This window comes from Salvelinus alpinus, chromosome 22 (assembly GCF_045679555.1).
Source record: "Salvelinus alpinus chromosome 22, SLU_Salpinus.1, whole genome shotgun sequence".
Lineage (NCBI taxonomy): Eukaryota > Metazoa > Chordata > Actinopteri > Salmoniformes > Salmonidae > Salvelinus > Salvelinus alpinus.
This window is the reverse complement of record NC_092107.1, coordinates 47,983,919-48,001,354: the sequence shown is the minus strand read 5'-3', so window position 1 is coordinate 48,001,354 and position 17,436 is coordinate 47,983,919. Positions and strand designations below refer to the sequence as shown.

Here is a 17,436-nt window from a genome sequence, read left to right as displayed (position 1 = left end):
CTACTAGGGATATAGAGAGGAGAGTTACAGTATCTACTAGGTATATAGAGAGGAGAGTTACAGTATCTACTAGGAATATAGAGAGGAGAGTTACAGTATCTACTAGGAATATAGAGAGGAGAGTTACAGTATCTACTAGGAATATAGAGGAGAGTTACAGTATCTACTAGGTATATAGAGAGGAGAGTTACAGTATCTACTAGGAATATAGAGAGGAGAGTTACAGTATCTACTAGGAATATAGAGAGGAGAGTTACAGTATCTACTAGGAATATAGTGAGGAGAGTTACAGTATCTACTAGGAATATAGAGAGGAGAGGAGAGTTACAGTATCTACTAGGAATATAGAGAGGAGAGGAGAGTTACAGTATCTACTAGGAATATGGAGAGGAGAGTTACAGTATCTACTAGGAATATAGAGAGGAGAGTTACAGTATCTACTAGGAATATAGAGAGGAGAGTTACAGTATCTACTAGGAATATAGAGAGGAGAGGAGAGTTACAGTATCTACTAGGAATATAGAGAGGGGAGTTACAGTATCTACTAGGGATATAGAGAGGAGAGTTACAGTATCTACTGGTAATATAGAGAGGAGAGGAGAGTTACAGTATCTACTAGGTATATAGAGAGGAGAGTTACAGTATCTACTAGGTATATAGGGAGGAGAGTTACAGTATCTACTAGGAATATAGAGAGGAGAGTTACGGTATCTACTAGGTATATAGAGAGGAGAGTTACAGTATCTACTAGGTATATAGAGAGGAGAGTTACAGTATCTACTAGGAATATAGAGAGGAGAGTTACAGTATCTACTAGGAATATAGAGAGGAGAGTTACGGTATCTACTAGGAATATAGAGAGGAGAGGAGAGTTACAGTATCTACTAGGAATATAGAGAGGAGAGGAGAGTTACAGTATCTACTAGGAATATAGAGAGGAGAGTTACAGTATCTACTAGGAATATAGAGAGGAGAGTTACAGTATCTACTAGGAATATAGAGAGGAGAGTTACAGTATCTAGTATGAATATAGAGAGGAGAGTTACAGTATCTAGTATGAATATAGAGAGGAGAGTTACAGTATCTACTAGGAATATAGAGAGGAGAGTTACAGTATCTACTAGGAATATAGAGAGGAGAGTTACAGTATCTACTAGGTATATAGAGAGCAGAGTTACAGTATCTACTAGGAATATAGAGAGGAGAGTTACAGTATCTACTAGGGATATAGAGAGGAGAGTTACAGTATCTACTAGGAATATAGAGAGGAGAGTTACAGTATCTACTAGGAATATAGAGAGGAGAGTTACAGTATCTACTAGGAATATAGAGAGGAGAGTTACAGTATCTACTAGGAATATAGAGAGGAGAGTTACAGTATCTACTAGGAATATAGAGAGGAGAGTTACAGTATCTACTAGTAATATAGAGAGGAGAGGAGAGTTACAGTATCTACTAGGAATATAGAGAGGAGAGTTACAGTATCTACTAGGAATATAGAGAGGAGAGTTACAGTATCTACTGGTAATATAGAGAGGAGAGGAGAGTTACAGTATCTACTAGGAATATAGAGAGGAGAGTTACAGTATCTACTAGGAATATAGAGAGGAGAGGAGAGTTACAGTATCTACTAGGAATATAGAGAGGAGAGGAGAGTTACAGTATCTACTAGGTATATAGAGAGGAGAGGAGAGTTACAGTATCTACTAGGTATATAGGGAGGAGAGTTACAGTATCTACTAGGAATATAGAGAGGAGAGTTACAGTATCTACTAGGAATATAGAGAGGAGAGTTACAGTATCTAGTATGAATATAGAGAGGAGAGTTACAGTATCTAGTATGAATATAGAGAGGAGAGTTACAGTATCTACTAGGAATATAGAGAGGAGAGTTACAGTATCTACTAGGAATATAGAGAGGAGAGTTACGGTATCTACTAGGAATATAGAGAGGAGAGGAGAGTTACAGTATCTACTAGGAATATAGAGAGGAGAGGAGAGTTACAGTATCTACTAGGAATATAGAGAGGAGAGTTACAGTATCTACTAGGAATATAGAGAGGAGAGTTACAGTATCTACTAGGAATATAGAGAGGAGAGTTACAGTATCTAGTATGAATATAGAGAGGAGAGTTACAGTATCTAGTATGAATATAGAGAGGAGAGTTACAGTATCTACTAGGAATATAGAGAGGAGAGTTACAGTATCTACTAGGAATATAGAGAGGAGAGTTACAGTATCTACTAGGTATATAGAGAGCAGAGTTACAGTATCTACTAGGAATATAGAGAGGAGAGTTACAGTATCTACTAGGGATATAGAGAGGAGAGTTACAGTATCTACTAGGAATATAGAGAGGAGAGTTACAGTATCTACTAGGAATATAGAGAGGAGAGTTACAGTATCTACTAGGAATATAGAGAGGAGAGTTACAGTATCTACTAGGAATATAGAGAGGAGAGTTACAGTATCTACTAGTAATATAGAGAGGAGAGGAGAGTTACAGTATCTACTAGGAATATAGAGAGGAGAGTTACAGTATCTACTAGGAATATAGAGAGGAGAGTTACAGTATCTACTGGTAATATAGAGAGGAGAGGAGAGTTACAGTATCTACTAGGAATATAGAGAGGAGAGTTACAGTATCTACTAGGAATATAGAGAGGAGAGTTACAGTATCTACTAGGAATATAGAGAGGAGAGTTACAGTATCTACTAGGAATATAGAGAGGAGAGTTACAGTATCTACTAGTAATATAGAGAGGAGAGGAGAGTTACAGTATCTACTAGGAATATAGAGAGGAGAGTTACAGTATCTACTAGGAATATAGAGAGGAGAGTTACAGTATCTACTGGTAATATAGAGAGGAGAGGAGAGTTACAGTATCTACTAGGAATATAGAGAGGAGAGTTACAGTATCTACTAGGAATATAGAGAGGAGAGGAGAGTTACAGTATCTACTAGGAATATAGAGAGGAGAGGAGAGTTACAGTATCTACTAGGTATATAGAGAGGAGAGGAGAGTTACAGTATCTACTAGGTATTTAGGGAGGAGAGTTACAGTATCTACTAGGAATATAGAGAGGAGAGTTACGGTATCTACTAGGTATATAGAGAGGAGAGTTACAGTATCTACTAGGTATATAGAGAGGAGAGTTACAGTATCTACTAGGAATATAGAGAGGAGAGTTACAGTATCTACTAGGAATATAGAGAGGAGAGTTACGGTATCTACTAGGAATATAGAGAGGAGAGGAGAGTTACAGTATCTACTAGGAATATAGAGAGGAGAGGAGAGTTACAGTATCTACTAGGAATATAGAGAGGGGAGTTACAGTATCTACTAGGGATATAGAGAGGAGAGTTACAGTATCTACTGGTAATATAGAGAGGAGAGGGGAGTTACAGTATCTACTAGGAATATAGAGAGGAGAGTTACAGTATCTACTAGGAATATAGAGAGGAGAGTTACAGTATCTACTGGTAATATAGAGAGGAGAGGAGAGTTACAGTATCTACTAGGAATATAGAGAGGAGAGTTACAGTATCTACTAGGAATATAGAGAGGAGAGGAGAGTTACAGTATCTACTAGGAATATAGAGAGGAGAGGAGAGTTACAGTATCTACTAGGTATATAGAGAGGAGAGGAGAGTTACAGTATCTACTAGGTATATAGGGAGGAGAGTTACAGTATCTACTAGGAATATAGAGAGGAGAGTTACGGTATCTACTAGGTATATAGAGAGGAGAGTTACAGTATCTACTAGGTATATAGAGAGGAGAGTTACAGTATCTACTAGGAATATAGAGAGGAGAGTTACAGTATCTACTAGGAATATAGAGAGGAGAGTTACGGTATCTACTAGGAATATAGAGAGGAGAGGAGAGTTACAGTATCTACTAGGAATATAGAGAGGAGAGGAGAGTTACACTATCTACTAGGAATATAGAGAGGAGAGTTACAGTATCTACTAGGAATATAGAGAGGAGAGTTACAGTATCTACTAGGAATATAGAGAGGAGAGTTACAGTATCTAGTATGAATATAGAGAGGAGAGTTACAGTATCTAGTATGAATATAGAGAGGAGAGTTACAGTATCTACTAGGAATATAGAGAGGAGAGTTACAGTATCTACTAGGAATATAGAGAGGAGAGTTACAGTATCTACTAGGTATATAGAGAGCAGAGTTACAGTATCTACTAGGAATATAGAGAGGAGAGTTACAGTATCTACTAGGGATATAGAGAGGAGAGTTACAGTATCTACTAGGGATATAGAGAGGAGAGTTACAGTATCTACTAGGAATATAGAGAGGAGAGTTACAGTATCTACTAGGAATATAGAGAGGAGAGTTACAGTATCTACTAGGAATATAGAGAGGAGAGTTACAGTATCTACTAGGAATATAGAGAGGAGAGTTACAGTATCTACTAGGAATATAGAGAGGAGAGTTACAGTATCTACTAGTAATATAGAGAGGAGAGGAGAGTTACAGTATCTACTAGGAATATAGAGAGGAGAGTTACAGTATCTACTAGGAATATAGAGAGGAGAGTTACAGTATCTACTAGGAATATAGAGAGGAGAGGAGAGTTACAGTATCTACTAGGAATATAGAGAGGAGAGGAGAGTTACAGTATCTACTAGGTATATAGAGAGGAGAGGAGAGTTACAGTATCTACTAGGTATATAGAGAGGAGAGTTACAGTATCTACTAGGAATATAGAGAGGAGAGTTACAGTATCTACTAGGAATATAGAGAGGAGAGTTACGGTATCTACTAGGAATATAGAGAGGAGAGGAGAGTTACAGTATCTACTAGGAATATAGAGAGGAGAGGAGAGTTACAGTATCTACTAGGAATATAGAGAGGGGAGTTACAGTATCTACTAGGGATATAGAGAGGAGAGTTACAGTATCTACTAGGAATATAGAGAGGAGAGGAGAGTTACAGTATCTACTAGGAATATAGAGAGGAGAGTTACAGTATCTACTAGGGATATAGAGAGGAGAGTTACAGTATCTACTAGGGATATAGAGAGGAGAGTTACAGTATCTACTAGGTATATAGAGAGGAGAGTTACAGTATCTACTAGGAATATAGAGAGGAGAGTTACAGTATCTACTAGGAATATAGAGAGGAGAGTTAAAGTATCTACTAGGAATATAGAGGAGAGTTACAGTATCTACTAGGTATATAGAGAGGAGAGTTACAGTATCTACTAGGAATATAGAGAGGAGAGTTACAGTATCTACTAGGAATATAGAGAGGAGAGTTACAGTATCTACTAGGAATATAGTGAGGAGAGTTACAGTATCTACTAGGAATATAGAGAGGAGAGGAGAGTTACAGTATCTACTAGGAATATAGAGAGGAGAGGAGAGTTACAGTATCTACTAGGAATATGGAGAGGAGAATTACAGTATCTACTAGGAATATAGAGAGGAGAGTTACAGTATCTACTAGGAATATAGAGAGGAGAGTTACAGTATCTACTAGGAATATAGAGAGGAGAGTTACAGTATCTACTAGGAATATAGAGAGGAGAGTTACAGTATCTACTAGTAATATAGAGAGGAGAGGAGAGTTACAGTATCTACTAGGAATATAGAGAGGAGAGTTACAGTATCTACTAGGAATATAGAGAGGAGAGTTACAGTATCTACTAGGAATATAGAGAGGAGAGGAGAGTTACAGTATCTACTAGGAATATAGAGAGGAGAGGAGAGTTACAGTATCTACTAGGTATATAGAGAGGAGAGGAGAGTTACAGTATCTACTAGGTATATAGAGAGGAGAGTTACAGTATCTACTAGGAATATAGAGAGGAGAGTTACAGTATCTACTAGGAATATAGAGAGGAGAGTTACGGTATCTACTAGGAATATAGAGAGGAGAGGAGAGTTACAGTATCTACTAGGAATATAGAGAGGAGAGGAGAGTTACAGTATCTACTAGGAATATAGAGAGGGGAGTTACAGTATCTACTAGGGATATAGAGAGGAGAGTTACAGTATCTACTAGGAATATAGAGAGGAGAGGAGAGTTACAGTATCTACTAGGAATATAGAGAGGAGAGTTACAGTATCTACTAGGGATATAGAGAGGAGAGTTACAGTATCTACTAGGAATATAGAGAGGAGAGTTACAGTATCTACTAGGGATATAGAGAGGAGAGTTACAGTATCTACTAGGTATATAGAGAGGAGAGTTACAGTATCTACTAGGAATATAGAGAGGAGAGTTACAGTATCTACTAGGAATATAGAGAGGAGAGTTACAGTATCTACTAGGAATATAGAGGAGAGTTACAGTATCTACTAGGTATATAGAGAGGAGAGTTACAGTATCTACTAGGAATATAGAGAGGAGAGTTACAGTATCTACTAGGAATATAGAGAGGAGAGTTACAGTATCTACTAGGAATATAGTGAGGAGAGTTACAGTATCTACTAGGAATATAGAGAGGAGAGGAGAGTTACAGTATCTACTAGGAATATAGAGAGGAGAGGAGAGTTACAGTATCTACTAGGAATATGGAGAGGAGAGTTACAGTATCTACTCGGAATATAGAGAGGAGAGTTACAGTATCTACTAGGAATATAGAGAGGAGAGTTACAGTATCTACTAGGACTATAGAGAGGAGAGGAGAGTTACAGTATCTACTAGGAATATAGAGAGGGGAGTTACAGTATCTACTAGGGATATAGAGAGGAGAGTTACAGTATCTACTGGTAATATAGAGAGGAGAGGAGAGTTACAGTATCTACTAGGTATATAGAGAGGAGAGGAGAGTTACAGTATCTACTAGGTATATAGGGAGGAGAGTTACAGTATCTACTAGGAATATAGAGAGGAGAGTTACGGTATCTACTAGGTATATAGAGAGGAGAGTTACAGTATCTACTAGGTATATAGAGAGGAGAGTTACAGTATCTACTAGGAATATAGAGAGGAGAGTTACAGTATCTACTAGGAATATAGAGAGGAGAGTTACGGTATCTACTAGGAATATAGAGAGGAGAGGAGAGTTACAGTATCTACTAGGAATATAGAGAGGAGAGGAGAGTTACAGTATCTACTAGGAATATAGAGAGGAGAGTTACAGTATCTACTAGGAATATAGAGAGGAGAGTTACAGTATCTACTAGGAATATAGAGAGGAGAGTTACAGTATCTAGTATGAATATAGAGAGGAGAGTTACAGTATCTAGTATGAATATAGAGAGGAGAGTTACAGTATCTACTAGGAATATAGAGAGGAGAGTTACAGTATCTACTAGGTATATAGAGAGCAGAGTTACAGTATCTACTAGGAATATAGAGAGGAGAGTTACAGTATCTACTAGGGATATAGAGAGGAGAGTTACAGTATCTACTAGGAATATAGAGAGGAGAGTTACAGTATCTACTAGGAATATAGAGAGGAGAGTTACAGTATCTACTAGGAATATAGAGAGGAGAGTTACAGTATCTACTAGGAATATAGAGAGGAGAGTTACAGTATCTACTAGGAATATAGAGAGGAGAGTTACAGTATCTACTAGTAATATAGAGAGGAGAGGAGAGTTACAGTATCTACTAGGAATATAGAGAGGAGAGTTACAGTATCTACTAGGAATATAGAGAGGAGAGTTACAGTATCTACTGGTAATATAGAGAGGAGAGGAGAGTTACAGTATCTACTAGGAATATAGAGAGGAGAGTTACAGTATCTACTAGGAATATAGAGAGGAGAGGAGAGTTACAGTATCTACTAGGAATATAGAGAGGAGAGGAGAGTTACAGTATCTACTAGGTATATAGAGAGGAGAGGAGAGTTACAGTATCTACTAGGTATATAGGGAGGAGAGTTACAGTATCTACTAGGAATATAGAGAGGAGAGTTACGGTATCTACTAGGTATATAGAGAGGAGAGTTACAGTATCTACTAGGAATATAGAGAGGAGAGTTACAGTATCTACTAGGAATATAGAGAGGAGAGTTACGGTATCTACTAGGAATATAGAGAGGAGAGGAGAGTTACAGTATCTACTAGGAATATAGAGAGGAGAGGAGAGTTACAGTATCTACTAGGAATATAGAGAGGGGAGTTACAGTATCTACTAGGGATATAGAGAGGAGAGTTACAGTATCTACTAGGAATATAGAGAGGAGAGGAGAGTTACAGTATCTACTAGGAATATAGAGAGGAGAGTTACAGTATCTACTAGGGATATAGAGAGGAGAGTTACAGTATCTACTAGGAATATAGAGAGGAGAGTTACAGTATCTACTAGGGATATAGAGAGGAGAGTTACAGTATCTACTAGGTATATAGAGAGGAGAGTTACAGTATCTACTAGGAATATAGAGAGGAGAGTTACAGTATCTACTAGGAATATAGAGAGGAGAGTTACAGTATCTACTAGGAATATAGAGGAGAGTTACAGTATCTACTAGGTATATAGAGAGGAGAGTTACAGTATCTACTAGGAATATAGAGAGGAGAGTTACAGTATCTACTAGGAATATAGAGAGGAGAGTTGCAGTATCTACTAGGAATATAGTGAGGAGAGTTACAGTATCTACTAGGAATATAGAGAGGAGAGGAGAGTTACAGTATCTACTAGGAATATAGAGAGGAGAGGAGAGTTACAGTATCTACTAGGAATATGGAGAGGAGAGTTACAGTATCTACTAGGAATATAGAGAGGAGAGTTACAGTATCTACTAGGAATATAGAGAGGAGAGTTACAGTATCTACTAGGAATATAGAGAGGAGAGTTACAGTATCTACTAGGAATATAGAGAGGAGAGTTACAGTATCTACTAGGAATATAGAGAGGAGAGTTACAGTATCTACTAGGAATATAGAGAGGAGAGGAGAGTTACAGTATCTACTAGGAATATAGAGAGGAGAGTTACAGTATCTACTAGGAATATAGAGAGGAGAGGAGAGTTACAGTATCTACTAGGAATATAGAGAGGAGAGTTACAGTATCTACTAGGAATATGGAGAGGAGAGTTACAGTATCTACTAGGAATATGGAGAGGAGAGTTACAGTATCTACTAGGAATATAGAGGAGAGTTACAGTATCTACTAGGAATATAGAGAGGAGAGTTACAGTATCTACTAGGAATATAGAGAGGAGAGTTACAGTATCTACTAGGAATATAGAGAGGAGAGTTACAGTATCTACTAGGAATATAGAGAGGAGAGTTACAGTATCTACTAGGAATATAGAGAGGAGAGTTACAGTATCTACTAGGAATATAGAGAGGAGAGGAGAGTTACAGTATCTACTAGGAATATGAGGAGGAGAGTTACAGTATCTACTAGGAATATAGAGAGGAGAGTTACAGTATCTACTAGGAATATAGAGAGGAGAGTTACAGTATCTACTAGGAATATAGAGAGGAGAGTTACAGTATCTACTAGGAATATAGAGAGGAGAGTTACAGTATCTACTAGGAATATAGAGAGGAGAGTTACAGTATCTACTGGGAATATAGAGAGGAGAGGAGAGTTACAGTATCTACTAGGAATATAGAGAGGAGAGTTACAGTATCTACTAGGAATATAGAGAGGAGAGGAGAGTTACAGTATCTACTAGGAATATAGAGAGGAGAGTTACAGTATCTACTAGGAATATGGAGAGGAGAGTTACAGTATCTACTAGGAATATGGAGAGGAGAGTTACAGTATCTACTAGGAATATAGAGAGGAGAGTTACAGTATCTACTAGGAATATAGAGAGGAGAGTTACAGTATCTACTAGGAATATAGAGAGGAGAGTTACAGTATCTACTAGGAATATAGAGAGGAGAGTTACAGTATCTACTAGGAATATAGAGAGGAGAGGAGAGGGGAGTTGGAACAACGAGGCCTACACAGCAACCATGCAGTGAAGAACACGTGTCCAGCCGTGATTCCTGTCCAGACGTATTTCCTGTTCGTCAATGTAACTATTATGGAGGCTAGGACTATGTTGAGCACTCACTTCCTCTGTCTCAGAGGGGCATTATATGGATGGCACCTCCGACAAGTATGAGAGAGTCTGTCTGTGGTTATTAATATCTAACACTCTGTTGCATTTTCCCAGCAACGCCTAAAAAATATTATTATCCAAGATGGCGTAGCTGTCAGACGTCTTTTGTCCTCCTCTTGTCGTATGCTGTTGTATATATATTTTTATGTATTTTTCTTTGCATATATTATTATATATTTTTCTAAATTTCAAAACACTGCAACCCAATGTGGTGCTGATCAAATCAAGTTTATTTTATATAGCCCTTCGTACATCAGCTAATATCTCGAAGTGCTGTACAGAAACCCAGCCTAAAACCCCAAACAGCAAGCAATGCAGGTGTAGAAGCACGGTGGCTAGGAAAAACTCCCTAGAAAGGCCAAAACCTAGGAAGAAACCTAGAGAGGAACCAGGCTATGAGGGGTGGCCAGTCCTGATCTGTTTAAAAAAAAATATATTATTCACCTCAAATCCGAAATCCCGCCAACAGAGGCTACTACTAGCTAGTAGTCAGCTAACCACTGCTAGCGGTTATCAGCTAACCTTTAGCCTGGAAAGCTCTCGCCAGTCTGCACAACGCGACTCAAACCAGAGCATACCGGACCTATTTTCTCTCCATATCCCCGGATTCCTACAGCAAGCTCTGGACATTTTCACCTGGATCTTCGCAGCTAGCTAGTTGCTATCTGAGTACTGACTAACGTCAGTCCCGTAGCATGCACCAATTAGCCTGGAGCTAGGCCCTTTCTCCCGGCTAGCTAAAGACGCCCATCAGCCACTCCTGGGCTACAATACCCGGACCCCTTCTACTGCCGGTACGGGGCACGGAACCCCACCAATCCTTCACGACTGGACTATGATGTAATCTGCTCGAGGGGGTACTCAACTGGCCTCTACATCGTGACCACCCCTGAATGCCCATCCGCTAGCCACGGCCTGCTAGCTGCTAGCTGTCAAGAGCATATTGGACTGTTAGCTGTATAGATCCATCGGCCAATCTCTTGGGCCACTATACCTATTTTGCCAATTGGACTTGGACCCCTCTGCTACTCGGAACCCTACTAATCCGTCACGACTGGTCTATCGACGTCACCGCACGCAGAGGCCAAAACAGACTTTCCTCCATCGAGACGTCCCTCTAAGGCCTTTCTGCTAGCTTGCTAGCCCTGGTCTGCTAGCTTGCTAGCCCTGGTCTGCTAGCTTGCTAGCTTGCTAGCCCTGGTCTGCTAGCTTGCTAGCCCCAGCCTGCTAGCTGTCTGAATCGCCATGTCTCCAGCCAGCCCAACCACTCACTGGACCCATACGATCACTTGGCTACGCATGCCTCTCCCTAATATCAATATGCCTTGTCCATTACTGTCCTGGTTAGTGATTACTGTCTTATTTGACTGTAGAGCCTCTAGCCCTGCTCAATATGCCTTAACCAACCATGTTGTAACTACTTCGCCATCATGGCCTATTCATTGCCTTACCTCCCTTATCCTACCTCATTTGCACTCACTGTATATAGATTTTTCTACTGTATTATTGATTGTGTGTTTGTTTATTCCATATTTAACTCTGTGTTGTTGTGTGTGTCGATCTGCTTTGCTTTATCTCGGCCAGGTCTCAGTTGTAAATGAGAACTTGTTCTCAACTAGCTTACCTGGTTAAATAAAGGTGTAATAAAAAATAAAATAAAAAATACATGTTATCTCTTCTCTGTCTCCTCTTTGAATTATCTATTGGTGTAGAACGGCCAGGGAACCATGGTGACCAGACATTACTGCCGAATAGATCATTTTAATGAGAAGTGGTTTGTTGTTTTTAAGGATAATACAGGATGAGAAATGGTGGTATAATAGGGAATTGTTACAGTTGCCATGGTTGGTGTTATAGAATTGAACAGAAAGGGAGTTGGGGGCTGAAGTTGCGCTATCTCAATGACCCGCTTTGAATGACTCATGGTTGATGACTCTCTCTCTCTCCCCATCCCTCCATCTCTCTCTCTGTCTCTCCCCATCTCTCTCTCTCTCTCTCTCTCTCTCTCTCTGTCTCTCCCCCTCTCTCTCTCTCTCTCTCTCTCTCTCTCTCTCTCTCTCGCTCTCTCGCTCTCTCGCTCTCTCGCTCTCTCGCTCTCTCTCTCTCTCTCTCTCTCTCTGTTTCCAGAAAGCTCCAGGAGAGGCAGGAGTCCATGTCCTCTAAGCTGGTTGATGCTGACCACAAGGCCCAGGCCCTACAGACAGGTAGCTACCAGTCCATTCAGTACCTGTCCTGTATCAGTCACACACTGTTGGCCAGACTAAAGCTGTTGTTTCCTGGTTCTTTTTCAGCTCTTGAAACAACTCAGGCAGAGCTCTTTGATCTGAAGACCAAGTATGACGAGGACTGCACAGCAAAGTGAGTTTCAGCTAACCGTGGCTCGGGGTGTGTGTGTATTAGATGGTTGTGTTTGTCTGTGTGTGTATTAGATGGTTGTGTTTGTCTGTGTGTGTATTAGATGGATGGATGTGTGTGTATTAGATGTTGTAATGATCACTGTCCTGTGTGCCCCCTTAGTAACACTTGATCATCTTCTTCCTCATCCTCCATTCTTTCTTCTTCCTCCTCTACTTCCTCCTCCTCCTCAGGGCCGATGAGATTGAAATGGTGATGACCGATCTAGAGAGAGCCAATCAGGTTAGTCTCCACCCCTCTAGGGCCTTGGTCATTATTTGATATCATAAACTGGGTGGTTCGATCCCTGAATGCTGATTGGCTGACAGCTGCGGTATATCAGATCCTACACCATAGGTGTGACAAAGTATTTATTTTGACTCTTCTAATTGTGTTGATAACCAGTTTATAATAGCAATACTGCACCTCAGGGGTTTGTGGTACACTATATATACAAAGTATGCGGACACCAATTCAAATGACTGGATTCGGCTGTTTCAGCCACACCCGTTACTGAGCACACAGCCATGCAATCTCCATAGACAAACATTGGCAGTAGAATGGCCTTACTGAAGAGCTCAGTGACTTTTAACGTGACACTTCCAGCAAGTCAGTTTGTCAACTTCCTGCCCTGCTAGAGCTGCCCCGATTTAACTATAAGTGCTGTTATTGTGAAGTGGAAACGTCTTGGAGCAACAACGGCTCAGCTGTGAAGTGGTCGGCCACGCAAGCTCACAGAACGGGACCGCCGAGTGCTGTGAAGCACGTAGCACATAAATATTCTGTCCTCGGTTGCAAAGCTCACTACCGAGTTCCAAACTGCCTCTGGAAGCAACGTCAGCACAAGAACTGTTCGTCGGGAGCTTCATGAAATGGGTTTCCGTGGCCGAGCAGCCGCACACAAGCCTAAGATCACCATGTGTAATGCCAAGGGTCGGCTGGAGCGGTGTAAAACTCGCCACCATTGGATACTGGAGCAGTGGAAACGCGTTCTCTGGAGTGATGAATCACACTTCACCATCTGGCAGTCCGACGGATGAATCTGAGTTAGGCAGATGCCAGGAGAACACTACCTGCCCGAATGCATAGTGCCAAGTGTAAAGTTTGGTGAAGGAGGAATAATGGTCTGGGGCTGTTTTTTATGGTTTGGGCCCCTTAGTTCCAGTGAAGGGAAATCTTAACACTACAGCATACAATGACATTCTAGACGATTCTGTGCTTCCAACTTTGTTGCAACAGTTTGGGGAAGGCCTTTTCCTGTTTCAGCATGACAAAAATGGTTTGTCGAGATTGGTGTGGAAGAACATGACTGGACATGACTGACCTCAACCCCATCAAACACCTTTGGGATAAATTGGAACACCGACTGCCAGCCAGGCCTAATCGCCCAAAATCAGTGCCCGGCCTCTTGTGTCTGAATGGAAGCAAGTCCCTGCAGCAATGTTCCAACATCTAGTGGAATGCCTTCCCAGAAGTTTAGAGGCTGTTATAGCAGCAAAGGGGGAGGACCAACTCCATATTAATACCCGTGATTTTGGAATGAGATGTTCGATGAGCAGGTGTCCACATACTTTTGGTCATGTAGTGTATGTGGCCAATATACCACGGCTAAGGGCTGTATCCAGGCACTCCGCGTTGTGTCGTGCTTAAGAACAACCCTTAGTCGTGGTACATAGGCCATATAGGCCTTATTGCTTAAATGTAACTATGATATATATTCTGTGTGTTCGGTTAATACTAGCCCCTGGGTTAATACTAGCCCCTCTGGGTTAATACTAGCCCCTCTGGGTTAATACTAGCCCCTCTGGGTTAATACTAGCCCCTCTGGGTTAATACTAGCCCCTCTGGGTTAATACTAGCCCCTGGGTTAATACTAGCCCCTCTGGGTTAATACTAGCCCCTCTGGGTTAATACTAGCCCCTCTGGGTTAATACTAGCCCCTCTGGGTTAATACTAGCCCCTCTGGGTTAATCCTAGCCCCTCTGGGTTAATCCTAGCCCCTCTGGGTTAATACTAGCCCCTCTGGGTTAATACTAGCCCCTCTGGGTTAATACTAGCCCCTCTGGGTTAATACTAGCCCCTCTGGGTTAATACTAGCCCCTCTGGGTTAATACTAGCCCCTCTGGGTTAATACTAGCCCCTCTGGGTTAATACTAGCCCCTCTGGGTTAATACTAGCCCCTCTGGGTTAATCCTAGCCCCTCTGGGTTAATACTAGCCCCTCTGGGTTAATACTAGCCCCTCTGGGTTAATACTAGCCCCTCTGGGTTATTAATAGCCCCTCTGGGTTATTAATAGCCCCTGGGTTAATACTAGCCCCTCTGGGTTAATACTAGCCCCTCTGGGTTAATACTAGCCTCTCTGGGTTAATACTACCCCCTCTGGGTTAATACTAGCCCCTCGGGTTTAATACTAGCCCTCCTGGGTTAATACTAGCCCCTCGGGTTTAATACTAGCCCTCCTGGGTTAATACTAGCCCCTCTGGGTTAATACTAGCCCCTCTGGGTTAATACTAGCCCCTCTGGGTTGTTACTAGCCCCTGGGTTAATACTAGCCCCTCTGGGTTAATACTAGCCCCTCTGGGTTAATACTAGCCCCTCTGGGTTAATACTAGCCCCTCTGGGTTAATACTAGCCCCTGGGTTAATACTAGCCCCTCTGGGTTAATACTAGCCCCTCTGGGTTAATACTAGCCCCTCTGGGTTAATACTAGCCCCCCTGGGTTAATACTAGCCCCTCTGGGTTAATACTAGCCCCTCTGGGTTAATACTAGCCCCTCTGGGTTAATACTAGCCCCTCTGGGTTAATACTAGCCCCTCTGGGTTAATACTAGCCCCTCTGGGTTAATACTAGCCCCTCTGGGTTAATACTAGCCCCCCTGGGTTAATACTAGCCCCCCTGGGTTAATACTAGCCCCTCTGGGTTAATACTAGCCCCTCTGGGTTAATACTAGCCCCTCTGGGTTAATACTAGCCCCTCTGGGTTAATACTAGCCTCTGGGTTGTTACTAGCCCCTCTGGGTTGTTACTAGCCCCTCTGGGTTAATACTAGCCCCTCTGGGTTGTTACTAGCCCCTGTTACCTTACTGAAAGGAGGTAAGAACTAACAGATATATGTCGACCACACGATCCTTCTCAAGAGCCTCTGAGTTGACACTAGAGTGTGTTATCATGTTGAATAATGGTTTAAATGAATCACTAACACTCAATAATCCACAAGACCCCAAATAAGGAAGGAACTACCAGTGGGAGGTAATGAGTTTCCAACAGCCCCTCTACCCCCTCGGCTCAGAGACCCCTGTAGCCTAAACGCCCAGCCCTGATCATGATAATAGATATTTAGGGGGGGGGGGGGTCACTGATGGTAACGTTCATTATTGAGATGACCTGGGGATATCTGGGGGAGGGATAGCTAGCCACATAATGCTAATGTTAGCCTTGAGCTCAGCTTTCACATTTCAACAACACCCTCATGGCACACACACCATGTTGTTCTGTGTCCAGTCATACGTCAGAGAATGACATCATGCCTTTCAGTTCTCTCACACACACACTCTTTATATGTCCTGTGTTGACAGGAAACAACAAAACGGGTAAAGAATAAACATGGTGTTTCTCCATGGAGATTTCAGTCACCTCAGCTTGTAGTTCTGCCAGTTATAGTTTAGTACTCTGCAGTCTGTCTCAGTACGGTTGCTCTGGTCTCAGTCCAGTACAACTTCGGCTGTTAAGACAGACAGCTCAACTCTCTCTCTCTGCCTCTCTCTCGCTCTGCCTCGCTCTGCCTCCCTCTCTCTCTCTGCCTCTCTCTCGCTCTGCCTCGCTCTGCCTCTCTCTCTCTCTGCCTCTCGCTCTGCCTCTCTCTCTCGCTGCCTCTCTCTCTCTCTCTCTCTCTCTCTCTCTCTCTCTCTGCCTCTCTCTCTCGCTCTGCCTCTCTCTCTCTCTCTGCCTCTCTCTCTCTCGCTCTGCCTCTCTCTCTCTCTCTGCCTCTCTCTCGCTCTGCCTCTGTCTCTCGCTGCCTCTCTCTCTCTCTCTGCCTCTCTCTCGCTCTGCCTCTCTCTCTCGCTGCCTCTCTCTCTCGCTGCCTCTCTCTCTCGCTGCCTCTCTCTCTCGCTGCCTCTCTCTCTCTCTGCCTCTCTTTCTCTCTCTGCCTCTCTCTCTCTCGCTCTGCCTCTCTCTCTCTCTCTGCCTCTCTCTCGCTCTGCCTCTGTCTCTCGCTGCCTCTCTCTCTCTCTCTGCCTCTCTCTCGCTCTGCCTCTCTCTCTCGCTGCCTCTCTCTCTCGCTGCCTCTCTCTCTCGCTGCCTCTCTCTCTCGCTGCGTCTCTCTCTCTCTGCCTCTCTTTCTCTCTCTGCCTCTCTCTCTCTCTGCCTTTCTCTCTCTCTGCCTTTCTCTCTCTCTCTGCCTTTCTCTCTCTCTCTGCCTTTCTCTCTCTCTTTGCCTCTTTCTCTCTCTGCCCCTCTCTCTCTCCATGCCTCTCTCTCTCTGCCTCTCTGTCTCTCTCACTTTGTCTCTCAGAGGGCGGAGGCAGCACAGAGGGAGGCGGACACTCTGAGGGAGCAGCTGACCTCTTCTAACCAATCCCTGCAGCTGACCACCCAGATCCAGACCACCCCAGACATGGTACGCTGTCCTATAGTGATTGGTTGGTTGGTTGATGTATATATTGACCTATGAGCAGGCTATAGTGATTGATTGGTTTGATTTGTTTGATTTTCTCTAGTCCGAGTAGCAGATGCGTTAGGATCACTATACCTCACAGAATTGGTTGATGTATTGATTGGTTGATTGATTGCTGTATTGATGTATGTATTGACCTATGAGCAGACTGTTGTGATTGGTAGATTGATCGATCGATGTATTGATTGGTTGATTGAGTAATGTATTGATGTATGTATTGACCTATGAGCAGACTGTTGTGATTGGTAGTTTGCTGTATTGATGTATGTATTGACCTATGAGCAGACTGTTGTGATTGGTAGTTTGCTATATTGATGTATATGTTGA

At 42.2% G+C, this 17,436-nt stretch overlaps 1 protein-coding gene across 1 annotated transcript in view; it reads left to right on the top strand.

Annotated features, from left to right (window-relative positions):
• The window catches only part of LOC139549576 (protein CASP-like), a 265,164-nt gene that overhangs the window by 183,386 nt on the left and 64,342 nt on the right, over nucleotides 1-17,436 (top strand). The window contains 4 exon segments of the mRNA XM_071360212.1: nucleotides 12,168-12,244; nucleotides 12,332-12,398; nucleotides 12,629-12,677; nucleotides 16,948-17,052. Of these exon segments, the coding sequence (XP_071216313.1) occupies nucleotides 12,168-12,244; nucleotides 12,332-12,398; nucleotides 12,629-12,677; nucleotides 16,948-17,052 (298 nt within the window).